The sequence below is a fragment of the Gracilinanus agilis genome, chromosome 2 (assembly GCF_016433145.1).
Source record: "Gracilinanus agilis isolate LMUSP501 chromosome 2, AgileGrace, whole genome shotgun sequence".
In the NCBI taxonomy this organism is placed as follows: Eukaryota; Metazoa; Chordata; class Mammalia; order Didelphimorphia; family Didelphidae; genus Gracilinanus; species Gracilinanus agilis.
In genome coordinates, this window is record NC_058131.1 from 723,169,616 (window position 1) to 723,185,836 (window position 16,221).

Here is a 16,221-nt window from a genome sequence, read left to right on the forward strand (position 1 = left end):
CCTTAAAATGAAGCAACCCAAGAAGCACTGGTTGGCCTCTCAGAATTCTCACCAATCATCTTATCAAGGGACCCTCTTTTGGCCTGTGCATGCCGGCCAGCAGGTGGAGGTTGGCTGCAGTCCTCATTTCCTGGGCTGGGGGTCCATCCCTTCCGTCCCTCGCTCTCATGCGCTGTCCGGCCAGACTCTCACTGTGAGTCTCTGCTGCGGTCCAAGGGGAGCCGTTGATCAGAAAGCCTGAATCTGAACAGGTTGGCTCCAAAGTAATTTAATAAAAGAATTGCAGGCCATTTCCCAGGGACAGCCTCTAAATTGGATATGCGTTCGAGACGGATACTAATCTCCTCAAATTGGAAAAGAAGATGGACGGCGGGCTCGGGGCGGACGTCGTCAATAACTTCCCCGAGAAGTTTCTGGCTGGGATTGGCTGTAAATCTTGCCCTCGTGCAGCCCATTCTAATGGAAGGCCCCTGCCCCTGGGGCCAGTGATCTGGCCGTGATTGAAAGCCGATGGGTTCAGCCCTGCAGAAAATGATCATCCTGGCCCCGCGGGGGAGACGGCAGCAGTCCTGAATGGTGGAAGGGGCTGGAAGTGGGCAAGAAAGGTCAAGAGAAGGCCTCTCACTATAGTGTGGCAAGAGAGATGGATGGATTTTTCCAAATTTGGACTAAAGAATAGCTTGCACGTACATATCTTTAGTGTACATTATGTCATGGAGATGCCATCCCCCCAGAAGTAGATCCACTAGGAATTTGTATCCCCCCTTTTACAGATAGGTAAACTGAGGGTTAGAGGAGGTGAAATAATGAAATGAACATTTCTTCTCCCAGCTCGTACACCCCCCTCTACTGCCCTCAGGCAAATACTTACACAGAGAAGTCAGGAAGTAACTCTGTGTGTGTGTGTGTGTGTGTGTGTGTGTGTGTGTGTGTGTGTGTGTGTGTGTGTGTGTGTTGTACATACCAAACCCTATACGTTAGTCAAACTGTGGAAGTGATGCTGAGCTTCTGGGGAGATGATGGGTGGATGGATAGGGAGGTAGATCCATAGATGGATGGATGGATGGATAGATAGGTAGATCCATGGATGGATGGATGGATGGATACATAGACGGGTGGATGGATGGATAGGGAGGTAGATCCATAGATGGATGGATGGATGGATGGATAGATCTGTAGATGGATGGATGGATGGATGGATGGATGGATGGATGGATCTGTAAGTGGATGGATAGATCTGTAGATGGATGGATGGATGGATGGGTGGGTGGATAGATAGGTAGATCCATAGATAGATGGATAGATAGGTAGATCCATGGATGGATGGATGGATGGATGGATGGATGGATGGATGGGTGGATAGATCTGTAAGTGGATGGATAGATCTGTAGATGGATGGATGGATGGATAGATAGGTAGATCCATAGATGGATGGATGGATTGATCTGTAGATGGATGGATAGGTAGGCAGGTAACATAGACAGACACAGGGAGACATAGTGGCTATCTGGGCACTAGAAGACTTAGATTCAAATCCTACCTCACTGTATCTACCTCTGAGAAAGTTATTTAATGCCTGAGTGCCTGGGGTGGCTGCTGAGCACTAAATTCCAGATGAATTCCTTACACTCACTGTAAAAGTCTGCCCAGGGGGCTGCCTCAGGCACTGCGAGAGTGACTTGCCCGCGACATAGAACCAATGTGTCTCAGAGGCAGAATTCGAACTCATGTTTTTTCTGACTCCCAGGCTAGTGACCAGTCAGACACATTTATTAAGACCTGCTCTGTGCCAAGCATTGTGCTGTGTCTGCCCGCAAGTAGCGTCCAGTCTAATGGAGTGTGACCGCTAATGTCGGCTCTGTCCGTGCTCTATTTCCTCCGCCCTCCCTTCCCTCTGCTTTTCTCTTCTCTTCTCTCTTCCTTTCTCTCCCTGGCCTCGTCTTCCTGTCTTTCTCCTCTAAAGTCTCTCCTGTCCCTCTTCTTGCCTCGTTGTTGAAGAGGCCGTTTAACGGGGAGGCGAGCAGGCAGCCTGACTCAGGGCACGGCCCAGATGGACGGGGCTCTGGATGGGGCTCTGCAGCTCTTCCATCGGAGGGGCCTCGCTGTACCTTTCTGGGACGGGTGTGGGCGAAGGATTTCTCCAGCTTCCGTGGCGCGGTGAGGCGCCCCCTCAGTCTGGGGGAACAGTACGGTCGCCCCTTCCCATCGCAGGAATGACCGGCAGCGTCCGCCAGCGTGAGGGCCTCTTCCGTTAGCCGACGCTTGGCAGCAGGGGCGACGGGCTCCGGGCAGGCTGGCACTTGGGGCCAGACTTTTCTCCAGCTTTTCCTCAGCGTTTTAACTTGACGAAGGTCATTGTTTCCAGGGCAAAGTTTTCATTTACCGGGGAAAGGAATACGAACGCCGGGAGGACTTCGAGGCGAGGTTGTTGACTCAGTTTCCCAACGCTGAGAAAATGAAGACGACGTCCCCTCCCGGAGACGACATTAAAAACTCGCCCTGCCAGTGTATCCTCCTGGGGTTTGGGGTTCGGGCTGGGGAGGGACTAGAAAGGTCGGCCCAGTTGTGGCGCGGCCTGGCTGCCTCCCCCGAGGACCAGGGAGGGGCCCATCCTTTGTCTTGTTGGGCTTATTCACCCTTAACTGGGCCTTCCAGATATTCAGTGCTTCACCGTGAAGCCCAAACTCGACTTGCCGCCCAAATTCCACAGACCTGTTTCTGAGCAGATCTTGAGGTAAGCTCACCCTTAGGGGAAGGAGACGTTCCCCAAAGAAATATCCTCCGTTTCCTCCCCTCGGTTTTCTGATCGGAAGCCGCCAGCCCTCTCCCTCCCGCCACGCAAGCATCCCGACTCTTTTGGAGGAAAACGAGGCTCCCCGTGTGCAGGTGTTAGCCGAGAGGAAGAAGAGCCTGTGGTCAGAGTGCTGCACGGGCCCTGAGTTTCCGCCTCCAGGCAGCCCGGGCAGAAGCAAAGGAAACAGCTTTGGCCTCCAGGGCGCTTAACTCCCGGCCCAGCAAGGCCCAGGACGCCGAGGGTTCCGGCAAACATCGGGACCGTCCGTGTCCCTGCAGCCCTCCGGCCCGCGAGTGCCGCCGCTGAGGACGAGACGTCCGAGGCTCCGGCCTTCCGGTCCGTTCGTGTTCAGAACTGGGTTTCTGGGCTCCCGCCCCGATTCTGCCCCCCGGGAGCCCCCACTTCCCTCGTCCGCAAAGGAAGAGGAGGTCCGGTGCTCCCCGGGGCCGTGGCTGGGCCGGCCGGAGGACCAGGAGGACGGCGAGGGCTGCTCTCTTGGGGCACCGAGAACGACTTCCTTTGGGAAGCCGAGCGCGGAGTGGAGGCAGGGAAGGAGTCCCAGAGAGCCTCTCGGTGGGTGTCCGTCCTCACGGATGTGAACCTGCGGCCAGGCCTGGCCGGACAGCCGCCTCCCCGGCCCGGAGTGGCCTTCGTGCCCGTAAAGTCCAGTCTGGTCCCTTTAACCTGTGGCTCAAGCGGTGATGGGCGCGGCCGGGAGTCACGATGATTTATAAGTCACGACGTGAAGCTTCCCCACAATCTGCTCCGAGAGGCCCCGGCGCAGCCCGCTCAGATATGGGGCCGGAAACGGCGTTCCGTCAGCGAGGAGCAGCGACGGGACTCGTCTCCCCTCAGGACCATTTTCCCACTTGTTAGCCCTATTCGGGGTCTCCGCACTTACTTAGGCCCTTGAAGGAGAAACACGACTTTGGAGTCGAGCCCTTCCCCTCCGCTCATGCCCTGCCGGCCTGCCCGACACGGGGCTGCCGGGGGGCTCCGAACCCCCCTGAAAGCGGCCCTCGATCTGCTCGTCCCTTTGGAACCGGAGCCCGGGGGACCGGCGCCGTCCAGCCCAGGCCGCCGAGGCTGCCCCGCTGCGTCTCCGGTAACGTCTCCGTCCTGTTCCCACAGCTTCTATCGGGTCAACGAGGTGCAGAGATTCGAGTATTCGAGGCCCGTCCGAAGGGGAGAGAAAAACCCCGATAACGAGTTTGCGGTAAGTAAAAGCACTTTGTGCCGGCAAAGCGGCTGCCCGCCTGGGTCGTGTCTGTGTTCTGGCCGGTCCAGAGGGAACGGGCCCAAATGTCTGCAGAAGGCCAGACCCGCTCCTTTTCCTGAGGGTGGCATGGTGGGAGGAGACACCGTTCTAACGTCCAAGGAGCTGGGTTCGAGTCCTGCCTTGGCTCCTCGCTCCCCAAGTTCCTCGGCCTCTCTGGGCCGGCTTCTTCGGCTGTAAAAGGTGGCCTGGAATCCCCACGACTCCTGTCTGACACGAAAGACTGCCAGGACCCCGCGGGGCGCCTCCTCGCACGCCCTCCTTTTGCAGAGATGCTGAGGGGAGAAAGGAGGAGGGTCGCCCCTTCCCAGAGGGGGCTTTTAGCTGGCTTCTGTGTCTCCGAGTCCGGTGCTCCTCCCCTAACTCTCCTGCCCGGATGGATTCCTCTGCTTGTCCTGGAGGCCACGAGCCCCCCCAAGAGCGCTCCCCAAAGGGTCTAAGTGGTCCCCGCCAAGACATCCAGAGTAGCCCCCAGGAGGCCGGCCTCCCCCGAGCCTCGTCCGGCCTCCCCCGAGCCTCGTCCGGCCTCCCTGGGGTCACCTCCAGCCTCCCCGGGGTCTCATCCAGCCTCCCCAGGGTCACCTGCGGCCTCCCCTGAATCTCGTCCAGCCTCCTCGGGGTCTCATCCAGCCTCCTCGGGGTCGCCTCCCGCCCTTGGAGGAAAGCACACGCAGGAGCGGGGCCTTTGTGCCGTGCGCTGGGCAGAGGAGGTCGCAGGAGAGAGGACGGCGCAGCCGCTCTGTCATGGGAAGCTCCCCTCTGTCGCCCTGTACACGGGGCCCTTCGGGGAGGGGAGGCCGTGCGGTGCTTATCTGGGGGGAGGGGCTTCGGCTCCCGTTCAGGCCTGGCTGTAGGAACGTACGCAAGTCACTTGGCCTTTCTCGGCCTCCGTTTCCTCATGGGTAAAATGGGGCTGAGCTCACGGATGGAGAAGGCCGTCCTCAGCCTCCTCCCTGGGCTCGTTACTCTCGCGTCTCCCTCACTGGCTGGCCGCAGAGCGGGGCTGGCCGCAGAGGGCCCAGGGCCGGCCCAGGGCCGCGTGTCCTCGGCTGCATCGTCCCTCTCTCTGCTGGAGTCCCAAAGGCTTGAGGGCTGACGAGAAGCAAACGGAGGCCCTCTCACACTTCGGTCACTCATTCGACGTTCGCCCGTCCTTGTTCTGGCCGGCCCTGGCGTCCCCACGGCCGGCCGTTCTGTGGCTGGAAGGACGGGGCAGCCGGGGGCCGGGGGCCCTCCTGTCCGAGCTGGCTCAGGCTGGCTCTGCTTTTCTGGGAGCAGCTGCTCGGACGGGCCCCCGCCTCCCCCCGGCCTACGGAGCTGTCCCGGCTCGGGAGCCTCTCGAGCCTCTCCTCCCCGTCCGAGCCGCCGTGTGGCTCCCAGTGACTCCCCCGGTTCGTCCCTTCACACGGCTCCCTCCGGTTCCCCCAAGTTCTGGAGGCGAAATGACGCTCGGCCACAGAAAGGAGGCCCGAGGCCGGGAGGAGGCCGGCGAGTTCTTTCGGGCTTGCTCAGTCTAAGGGGCTTCAAGCCTCTGCCGCTGGGACGGCTGCCCTCGGGTCTGAGGAGACCCCGCCGAAAGGGAGCCGGCTGGACTCAAGCTCCGGCCCCTGGTCCCAAGGAAGCCCGCGCCCTCTCGCAGGACCCCCGATAATGGAGGGGGCCGTCCTGGGGGCCGAAGGATTCTGGGTCGGCCCCTGGTTCTTTTCGGAGTGGCCGCCCTCCTGAACCTGCCCTGGTCGAGGGCCGGAGGAAGGGAGGGAGGCCTTCCCCGTCCCTGAAAGGCCGGACGTTTCAGGCCCGGCACTAGCCTTCCGCAGGGCTCGATGCCTCCTCGGAAAGGCCTCAGCCACGTTTAAAGACTTCGGGGGTCCCGTTTGAGAATTTTCCGCGCCCTTGAGAGAAAGTATCATCTCTACTGCTGAGAAAGAGCGTCCGGCGTCCAGAGCTCGGCCACGGATCGCCCGAGTCGCCTCCAGCCATTCGGCCAGCCTCTCCGCGTCTCTGGCCTCCTTGTACAGCAGGAATAAAAAAGACGTGCCGGCCGCCTCGTGGGAAGGAGGAAGGAAGCCCCCAGCGGGGCTCCTAACTCGCACCCAGAGCCCTGGCCCTGGGCAGAGAGCAGGGCGGGCTGCAGGGCCCAGGAGGGGTGTGTAGCGTCCCTCGGCCGTGTCCATGGAGGAAACGCCGACCCTCTGCGAGGGGCCGCAGGAGGACTTGGAACGAGCAAGGTCTGGGCTCTGGACAACCCGGGGCGTCCGAACGCCTCGTCCGGCCCCACGTCTGCTACCCGTCCCGCCGGGCCCTGGGCAGAGCCCACAGGAACGGGAATAAGGGAAGGCGGCCCAGGAGGGTCACCAGGGCCTGAGCCCCGGCCGTGACGCCTTGGGAGAAAAGCGAGATTGTCGTCCGCAGGGCACGGCGGCCCCAAGCGGCGAAGCCGGCGTGAACTCGGGTCTTGGGGCCCGGCGCCTCCCGGGGCCCCGCTTCTGCCCTCCCTCGTCTGCGTGCTCGGGGCCTCCTGCACCTGGGGGGTGCGCCGGGCCCCTCGGGCTCCCCTAACCACCTTCTCTCCTTGTCTCCCCGCCAGAACATGTGGATCGAGAGGACCATCTACACGACGGCCTACAAGCTCCCGGGCATCCTGCGCTGGTTCGAGGTCAAGTCCGTCTTCATGGTAAGCGTCTGCCGCCTCCCGGGCCGGCCTCGTCCCCCCAAGCCGCCCCGCAGCCCTCGCAGCTGGGCGGCTCCTCCTGTTCAGGAAGGACCCTCTTAGCCCAGAGAGCCGTGGCCGGAGGCCGGGCCGCCTACGAGCCGCCATGCTTCTCCCGAGCCTCTGGGCGGGGGCGTCCCTGTGCCCGTCCTCAGCCGTGCCGGCCGCTCCCCGGGCCTGGAGGTAGCCTTTCTGACCGCAGGCGGAGGAGGGGCCAAAGGCGCTGGGCCGGGGCAGGGGGGCGTTCTGTGACCCGCCCGGCCCAGCCTCTAGGAGGGGAGGCCCCACCACAGCCTCCTCCGGACTCTCGGCTCCAATGGGCCGGAACCTGCCCGCGGGGAGGCCCGGCTTCACAGCCTCCAGCCGCTGCCCTTCTGGCCTGCCTGGCCTGAACTGGGGATTTGTGGGCTGCCCCCGTCCGAGCACAGCCAGTCCTCCTAAAGGCCTCTCCTGTAAAAGCCGTGTAATCGGGATTATGTTCCTCAGAGCGCCCAGGGAAGAAGCTCACGAGGGCCGGGAGGCTCAGGGAGGGGGACGAGGCTGGACCTCCGGGCAGAGCGAGACGCACACGTCCAGCTCGATGCCCTCTCCGGCTCCATGCCCGGCCTCCTGAAGGCCTCGGCTCTGCCCTCTCCAGCTCTCCCTGTGTGGGAAGCCTCCCTTCGCTGCACCAGGCGCTCCCAGGCCTCTGAGGATCGGAGCCGGGGGTGGCCTCTTCCTCCATCCCATCAGGAAGCCCCAGGCTGGTGCCCTCCCCATCCGGCCACCAGCAGAGGCCGCTAAGTGGCCGGAGAGCACAATGTGTGGCCCGTTCAGGGCTGACCTTTGAAAAGGCTGGATTAGAAGGAAGGCAGGCCTGAAGGCGATGGAGAGCTCCCGGGGCCCCCGAGGCCGCCTTTCCATGGCTTTAGCTTCTGTCCGTCACCAGCTCCGCAGCCTTGGGGGGCCCTCGACGCCCCCACAGTCCTCCTGGGCTCAGAGTCGGAGCCTGCAGGACCCTGGAAAGGTTTTCCTCCCAACGCTGGACAAACGGTGAAGAAGAAGAGCTGCCACCGCTCAGACTGCCAAACCGCGTGCTTGTTTTGGGGTTTGCCCAGTGGCTCCCCCATCTAGGACAGTCCTGGGGTGAAAACTCCCTCTTGGGCCAAGGAAGGACCTGATCCACAGGGTCTGTATGACCCCCTCTGAGCCTGCTCTGCAGCTTACACCCCCATCTAGGCAGGGAGGGCCGCTCAGTGTGTAGGGAGTCGGACACACCCCACTTTAGGTCCTGCATCCAGCAGGTTGGCTGTGTGACCCGGGCCAGTGAGTCCCCTTCTCTGGTCTCTGGCACCGCTAAGTCAGGAACGGCTAACACCACCCTGCAGAGGGGGGCCTGGAGGCTCTGGCAGTTATCGGGGTCTTACAGGGAATACGGGTTAGAGCCCCGCTCGGACAGTGGTGTCTCCGGCCACCAGCGCTCACCCCCTGCCCATTCAGCTACATCAGAAACGGCTGGGAGAAAGAGCCTGAGCCAGCCAGCGGAGCCAGGCGTCCTGGTCTGACCCTGGGGCGGCACCGACCCACCAAGGCCTCGCCACGCGCACCAGGGCCTTCCCATCCTCCCGCTGAGCCATCCCCGTGGGAAGGGGATTTCTTTTTGTGATGAGAACAGCCCAGGCCACCCTGACCGTGAGGGGGTCAAGAACCACGTCCAGACAGCTCCAGAACAGGAGGAACGAGAGGAGAGTCAGGCCTCCCCGTGGGAGAGAGCAGCTTTGGGCCTGCTTCACGGAACCCAGAATCACAGCCCAGAACTGGGGAGTCCAGAGTCATCCCCCAGCGCCCCCCACTAGTGACCCAGCCGGAGGGTCTCTCCTAGGCTCTCCAAGGCCAGTATTGTGGGTCATCCTGTTGGTGAAGCAAAGAGCGGCCAGCCTCCGGATTGGCCGGGACCATAAAGGCTCTCTGAGTGGCTCTTCTAGGTCTGGCCAGGCCCGGCCTAGCCTCGGCCTCAGGAGGGCCGCCGGGAAGCCAAAGACTCTGGTCCTCCTCAGGAGGCACCTCGCTCATGGGGATCCCGTGTGCGGCCTTCTAGCTCCCCACAAGCCCTCCATGCCCCGGGCGTGCACCCACTCTTCTTCCTTCCAGGTGGAGATCAGCCCTCTGGAGAACGCCATCGAGACTATGCACGTGACCAACGACAAGATCAACAGCCTGGTCCAGCAGCACGCCGACGACCCCAGCCTGCCCATCAACCCCCTGTCCATGCTCCTGAACGGCATCGTGGACCCCGCCGTCATGGGCGGCTTCACCAACTACGAGAAGGTACGCCGGCCGGAGCCAGGAAGGGCCGCCGCCGCGCACCGTTCTTGGGAGAAACCCGTTGTCCGTCCTGCCCCTTGATGCCCCCCCACCACTGAGCCAGTAAGGCGGTCTGGCCCGGGGTCCTGCAGGGCCCATCCCGAGTCACCCCCAGCGCCCCACTAGGGACCCAGCCGGGTCTCTCTCTGTCTCTGTCTCTCTGCCTCTCTCTCCCCCCCATCTCTTTTCCCCTCCCCCCCTCTGAAAATGAATTTGGACAATGCAGAGTCTCTGGGTCAAGTGCAGGGAGGCACCCCAGAGGCCAGAGTCAAGGCCTTGCCCAAGGTCGCCCGGATCAGAAGGGCCAGAGCCCAATGGGCGCCCGTTCCAGAATTCTCTCTGGCCTCACACTGAGAATTCCCGTCCCCAGAGGGCAGAACGCTTTCCTTGTGCTCGAGGGAGGGCCCACAGCCTGGCAGAGATCCGGGACTTTGGTGTCATGGCTGCCCTCCGTCCCTTCCCTCTTCTGTGACCTTGGACCAGTCTTTCCACCTGTCTGAGCCTCAGCCCAGCTCAGATACAGGCCTCAGAGCAGGGCTGTCCCGGGCCTAAATCTGTGACAATGGCCATGGGCCAGGCTGTGAACCGACTGCTACAGGGGTCCCACCTTGGGGCAGCACCTCCATCCCTGGCCCCCTTTAGGGTGCCACCTCCATCCCTGGCCCCCTTTAGAGTGACACCTCCCTCCCTGGCCCCCTTTAGGGTACCCCTCCATCTTTGGCCTCAGGGGCCCCCCTTGGAGCAGCCCCTCCATCCCTGGCCCCCGGGGGCCCCCTGGCTGGGTCTGGGTTTCTGCTGGGGGTCAGAAGTGACTGCTGCCATTGTGCTCCCTGTCTCGCTAGGCCTTCTTCACAGAGAGGTACATGCAGGAGCACCCAGAGGACCACGACAAGATCGAGAAGCTGAAGGACCTCATCGCCTGGCAGGTAAAGTCCCAGGGCCCGTCGGGTCAGGGTCCAGCACACTCCCCCGTGCCTGGCACCACGTGGGTGGCACCTGGGCCAGCGGCTGACATTTTGTTTCCTCTGAGATGCACCCAATTACGTGGGAAGCCCCCAGATTCTGGCAGCACGCCGTGTCTGGGGCGCCCCCCTCCCAGTAGTACAGTGATTCTGGGAAAGGGAGATTTGGAGATGGGCTCTGGGTTCGAATGCTAACTCTTCCTCAGTGTCAGGATGATCCCAGGCAAGTCCTCTGGTGTATCTAGGCCTCCTGCTTCCCTTCCAGGCCTCACAAGCCCTCGTCCTGTCCTGCCCCTTTAGCCCAGCTCGTGACCGCAGGCTGTCCTCTGTGCCTCGCCGGCCACCTGGCCTCTGAGCCCTGGAAGGGGACAGGCCGGCCCTCCTCTGGGATCAGTTGCCGGGGCCCTGGGCCTCCACAGGCCCGTCTGTACAGTTCAGGCCTTGTGTCTGGGCAGAGGCCGATGGAGTGATTCCCGGCCTCTGGGCCGCGGCGCTGCCTTCCCTTTCTCTGGCGGCCCTCCTGGGGCTCTTCCATCTCGCCCCGTGGGGTCATTCCCCCTTGGGGGTGGGAGGGCAGCCCCAGCCCCCAGGAGCCGGCCTCCCGCTCTGTTTTCCAGATTCCGTTCTTGGCAGAAGGGATCCGGATTCACGGAGAAAAAGTCACGGAAGCCTTGAGGCCGTTTCACGAGCGAATGGAAGCCTGTTTCAAGCAGCTGAAAGAGAAGGTGGAGAAGCAGTACGGCACCAGGACCATGGTGAGCCGCTCCGGGTTCGGTTCTCCAAGCGTGTGCCCGAGGGGGGCACCCACTGGGCGCTGGGGGGAGGGGAGGCTTCTGAGGGGAGCCGGCTGTGGCCGAGGAATGTCCTAACTCGGGGGAAGAGGCTCGGCTCGCTTCCTGTGACTCGGAGGACGTGGGTGAGGGTGGGGGGAAGCCGGCAGGGACGTCAGAGCATCGTCAGCGAACCTGACACACGGTCCTCCGGCGTGGATCGTGGCCCTCCACTGGCGGGGAGCTCACTACCTCCAGAGGGAGCCATTCCGTGGGGTGGGAGCTCCCGTGGCCAGGAAGGCCTGCTCTGGGCCCAGGCGGAGTCTGCCTCGGCCCCTCGCTCTGGGCTTTCCTCGGACGGTATCGCTCGCCGTCGTGTCCCCCTCCTGATCAGTCCGGCCGGCCGCTGGGTAGTGGGGCCACCGAGAAGGCTGGTCTGGGCTCTGTCCGGGAGTCCCAGAGGCCTGCCTGTGGGCCAAGGTCTGACCTCTGTGGGGGCCGTGGAGGGTCTAGGAAGTCACCGCCAAGCGCCCCGCAGGAAAGCGCCCCAGAACGCTCGGGACGACTGGAAGCCACCCGCCTTCAGCACTAGCGAGTGGACAGCTACCGGCCCTGTGGAGGCTGCCTTAGCCCCAGAGCTGGCTGGCGCCTGCCTTGTCTTCAGTCACCGGGTCACTGGGGGGGAGGCGGGGGACGAGGACAACGTCTCCGGGCTGGCCGCTGGCGCACCGCCTCAGAATCGGGGTGTCTGCTGAGGCCCTTCGCCGAGGGCAGGGGCCCGACGACCCCCCTCGAGGGCCAGCGTCCCCCACCCGAGCTTGGCTCCGGCTCATTCCGGGGACTCTCCAGGGTTGAGGATGGCCTTCGGGGCACTCCAACGATGCCCCTGGCCGGCCCGCAGACCCCGGCTGGGCTCCCCCCGGGGGGGGGGGCTGAGGGAGGAAAGAATCCAGGATTCGTGAAGGCCGGAGGCTGACCATCCAGGGCCAGCCTGCCTCCCCCCTCGCCGGACAGGTGCCCATCAGAGCCAGGCGTGGGAAAGGAACAAAGAGGTGCGGACAAGGGGCTCGGCCAGCCTTTAGAGGCCGTGCTGGGAGGGGAAAGAGCTCCAGCCAGCAGGAGGAGGCGAGTTCAAATCCTGGCCACTCGGCTTGCTGGCCATTTGTCACGAAGGACCCACGCGAGGGGCTCCACACTCCGCTTCCAACGTGGAACCCCAGGAAGCACCCTTGGACATGGCCTCAGCCCCCCAAGTCACCCCAAACCCCCTTTAGCCACCGCCAGGGAAGAGATGAGCCCTCCTCTGGGGAGCTTGGCCCCTTTTTGCAGAAGAGTGCCCTTAGACTCATACCAAAATGTGGCAAAGGGGAGATTTGAACCCAGGTCTCGGTTTGTGAGGCAGCAAAGGGATGCATCTGGATCCGGAGTCAGAAGACCTAACCCCAATCTAACCTCTGATGCGTTTGAGCTTTGAGAGCCTGGACAAGGCTGCCTGCCTCAGTTTCCTCATCTGTCACATGTGCAGAGAATAGCAGCCGAGGCCCGAGTGAGAGGGCAGATTCGTGCAAAGCGAGAGCCGAGCATCGGGACACGGCGTGTGTGGCCACGATTTGCACCCAAGACTTCAGGCAGAACATTCTCGAAGGCGCCATTTTCCATGCAGAACGCCGATGGAATTCTCGTCAGTGGCGGGGTTCCGGCGTCCCACTCGACGGACGGGTTTGGGGAGCCGCAGACGGCAGGCTGGCCGTCCGGCTCTCCGCGGGAGCCTCTTCGCTGATGAGATCGCAGCCCCTCAGAGAGCCCCTCAGGGTGCCCCACGCTGGGCCCGCTTTGCACTTGGCCTTCGCTAGCAGAACCTTCCGGAGGCACGATTATTCCCCGCTCTTGGGGGCCTCTGAGGGAGGCCTTTCTGCTACGGGAGACGATGGGGGACAATCGGAGGAGCAGCGGACTGCCCGGGGCCGGAGCCTTGGCACAGGTCCGGAATCCGGGGGCCGCTGCGCCGAGGAACCAGCCGGGACTCCCCAGGGCCACCCACCAACAGGGCGGCGCCCGGCCTCCTGCTCCTCCCCTCCGGCCTTTTGGAGGCGGATCCATCGAGGCCCAGAGCCCGGGAGGGCCCCGCTCAGGGTCCGGAAGGCCAGCCCTGGCCGAGCCACGAGGCGGATCCGACCCCGTTTGAGCCTGGCTCCGCCCCCAAATGGCCGCCATCTTGCCTCAGAGAAGGACCTGCAGCTTCGTGGGGGGCTTCCCCAGCAGAAATGGGTAGAGCGTGGACCAGCAGGCTGGCAAGCGCAATGGCGGCCTCTAAAACACTGGCGGGTCGCCTGAGCGCGGGCAGCTCCGTGGAACCGGGCGCAATCATTGGTCAAGAGGAGAGGCGTAGGGGGCGGGCACAGAGGGGGGGCGTCCTGGCCTCTCCTTGGGGGTGCCTGCCGGGGCCTCCTGCACTCTGGGGGCTCCTCCTGGGATCTCCTCTCAGGGGGCCATTCCTGGAGTCTCCTGCACATGGAGGGTGTCCTGGGGGCTTCTCCCAGGATCTCTTGCCCACAGAGGGCTGCTGGGGGTCTCCTCCCAAGCTCTCTTGCCCTCTGGCAGCTCCACCTGGGGGATCTCCTGCACCCCGGGGGCTCCTCCCGGTGGGGGGGGGGGCTCCTTCCTGCATTTCCTGAGCACTGGGGTCTGCTGGGGGGGGGCTCTGTTCAGGTGTCTCCTGTGCTCAGGGGGCTCCTCCCGGGGTCTCGGGGCTCACCCCCGTCTCGGCTACACGACATGACCTCAGAGCAGTGCTGGGACTCTCCTTTCCGGCCCTCAGCCCAGGCCTCGGCCCCCGGATGCTGCTCTTCTCACGGCCGGGGCTTACCAGGCTCTGAAGAACTCCATCAGGGCACGTAGTGAGGGTGCCTCAGCCCAGAGGCTCAGTGCAGAGCCCAGCCTGGAGGCCAGAGGTCGTAGGTTCTACTGTGGCTGGGTGACCCTGGGCCAGTCACTTCCCCCCAATCTGCCTTGGATGGGGGAGGCCCCGGGCAGAGGGCATACCAAGCTGCCCCGGAGGCCGTGGATGCTCCTATGAGCTCTCTGTGGCATCCTCGGAAGCTCTGGGTTCGGATCCCCCCTCGGCCTCCTCCCCGCCCCTGAGCCTCTTGAACGGCAAGCGGTGGGTTTCCATATGGAGGAGGATTTCATGCAGAAAAAGGCAGCTCTGTCAGAGGGGTTCTGGCCCTTCTGGCCCAAATGCCCAACCCGGTTCTGAATGCTGCTTGCGAGGGAAAGCTTCGGGCTGTGGGACTGCGATGGGCGTTGCTGAGGAGCGAGCAGACGGGCCCATTCGGGGGAATCAAATTCTTTCCTGTAAAGAATTCTGCCCAGCCGTGGCGGGGCCAGGCCCGTGCCCCGTGGGATGGACAAGCGCCCTGTGTCGGTGCCGGTCAGCCGCGGCCCGTGGCCAGGGTCAGGGAGGTCTCGGGGGGGCTCCCCCGGCCCGTGGCCGTGCTGTGGGAAGGCCCAGGACTCGGACGCCTCGCCCCACGCCGGACGGGGTCTGAGCCTCGTGCCGAGGCCCCTCGCAGCCGCCTAACCCCGGTTCTTCTCGTCCGCAGCCCTCGGGGATGGACGACAGACGGGGCAGCCGCCCGCGCTCCATGGTGCGCTCCTTCACCATGCCCTCGTCCTCCAGGCCCCTGTCGGTGGCTTCCGTCTCCTCCATGTCCTCGGACAGCACCCCGTCCAGGCCCGGCTCCGACGGGTAAGGAGACTCCCGGAGACGGGGGGAGGGCACGGGCTGGGGGTCCCACCTGCAGAGCCGAGGCTCAGAGACGGGTTCGGTGGGACTGGGAGCAGCGGGGGGAGCGTGCCCATCCCGAGAGCCTCCCGAAAGGGCAGGGGCTGCCTGGGGGGTGCCTCTCCCTATGGAGGCTGGGCCGGATCATGGCTGAGAGGGCTTCCACCCACCGGGTTCTGGGGCACTCGGCAGCGCAGCGGTGGTCGCCCTCCCATCCGTGCGTGTGCCCGCACCCTGCTCCCCTCCGTCTCCCATGGAGGGTCCTCCCGGCGCCCCCAGCCCAAATGGTTCCGTGTCCACCCCGAGACCAAGGAGGCCACGTCCAGACTCTCCCGAAGCGGGTCTCGGAGTCTCCAGGGGATTCAGAGGCTGATTCTAGGGCCCGGCTGTTTGGAAGTCCCATAACCATGTGGGCCTCCATCTAAGCCCCCAGAAGAGGAGCCGATTGGCCTCCGGTCAGCTCTGGTGGGGGGGTGGAGAAGGCCCCCGAGAAGGCTAATTAGAGGCACCCCCACCCCCACTCCTCCGAGGAAAGGGCCAGGAGGCGATGGGGGTCCAGAGTGACCCCGAGCTGTCCAGAAGGCTCCGACTGGCCGGCCGGCTCTGGTGAGGAGCCCAAAAGGCTCCCCTCCATCCAGAGAAGTGAGCCGGGCGCATCCCCTGCAGGCCGGCCAGTGGCCTCCCTGCTGTGGTCTGAGTGTTCTGGGCTCGCAGGCTTTCCTGCTGTAAAAGCTCCATTTCTGCACCGGCCCTTCCCGCGTCCCCAGCCTTGCCTCGGCGTGTTCTGCCCATGCGGGCCAGCACGAGGCGGGGCCTGCTCGGATGTCCAGGGAAGTGGACAGCCCTCAAAGGCATCGCGCTTGTGGTTCTCTTTGCCCCGATTCTCCCGCCACTTCTTCAGTCCGGAGACGTCTTGAGACGCTTCTCCACCTCACGGGTCACCCCTTAGATCCCTGACGGTCTTTGGAAGAAGCTCCAAAGTTCAAAAAGTTCTCGATTCTTTTTCCGTCACCGCCTTGTAGCCATGCTTCGTCGGGGCAGCGTTTCGTCTCCCCTAACCTGATGCCCAACTGGAGGCAAAGGAGGGCTTGAGAGGAGCCCGGGGTGGGCAGCTTCTCCCCACGCCTTCCCCTTGCTGTCAGTGTTTGAAGCACGCCTTGACTTCCCAACGTTTAGTCCTTCGGAAATGTTCCCCAAATTTGGGGTTCCCCGAGGGCCGGCTGGCTGACCGCTTCCCAAGAGGAGGCGTCTAGAAATAACTGAACCAAAGGCCCCCGTGTGCTAAGGTGCCTCCCTGAAAGCTGGAGGGAAGCCGATTTTCAGTGATGCCAAAGGATGTCCCAGTGTGAATCCTTTACACGTCAACAAGAAGAGGGGCCTTTAGAAAGGCCCATGACCAGAGGCGGGCGGGTGGCCGAAGCCCCTGGGGGGCCGGCACTCCTCTTTCCTTCCTGCCCAGGCAGATGAATGTCAGTCTGACGGAGCGCACAGAGCCTGGGACTTGATTGTTCCGAATGAATTTTTCCCGACATTTCCCCTTGTTTGGGCATCACCTGCCTTCGCCAGCGATTTCCCTCTTCCC

At 63.4% G+C, this 16,221-nt stretch overlaps 1 protein-coding gene across 1 annotated transcript in view; it reads left to right on the top strand.

Moving 5' to 3' along the window:
* Positions 1 to 16,221, top strand: part of DOCK1 (dedicator of cytokinesis 1) — a 424,653-nt gene that overhangs the window by 397,900 nt on the left and 10,532 nt on the right. Inside the window, exons 45-52 of the mRNA XM_044660351.1 lie at positions 2,366 to 2,507; positions 2,656 to 2,734; positions 3,926 to 4,010; positions 6,658 to 6,744; positions 8,911 to 9,087; positions 9,966 to 10,049; positions 10,703 to 10,840; positions 14,458 to 14,603. Of these exons, the coding sequence (XP_044516286.1) occupies positions 2,366 to 2,507; positions 2,656 to 2,734; positions 3,926 to 4,010; positions 6,658 to 6,744; positions 8,911 to 9,087; positions 9,966 to 10,049; positions 10,703 to 10,840; positions 14,458 to 14,603 (938 nt within the window). The remainder of the gene's footprint in view (positions 1 to 2,365; positions 2,508 to 2,655; positions 2,735 to 3,925; positions 4,011 to 6,657; positions 6,745 to 8,910; positions 9,088 to 9,965; positions 10,050 to 10,702; positions 10,841 to 14,457; positions 14,604 to 16,221) is intronic.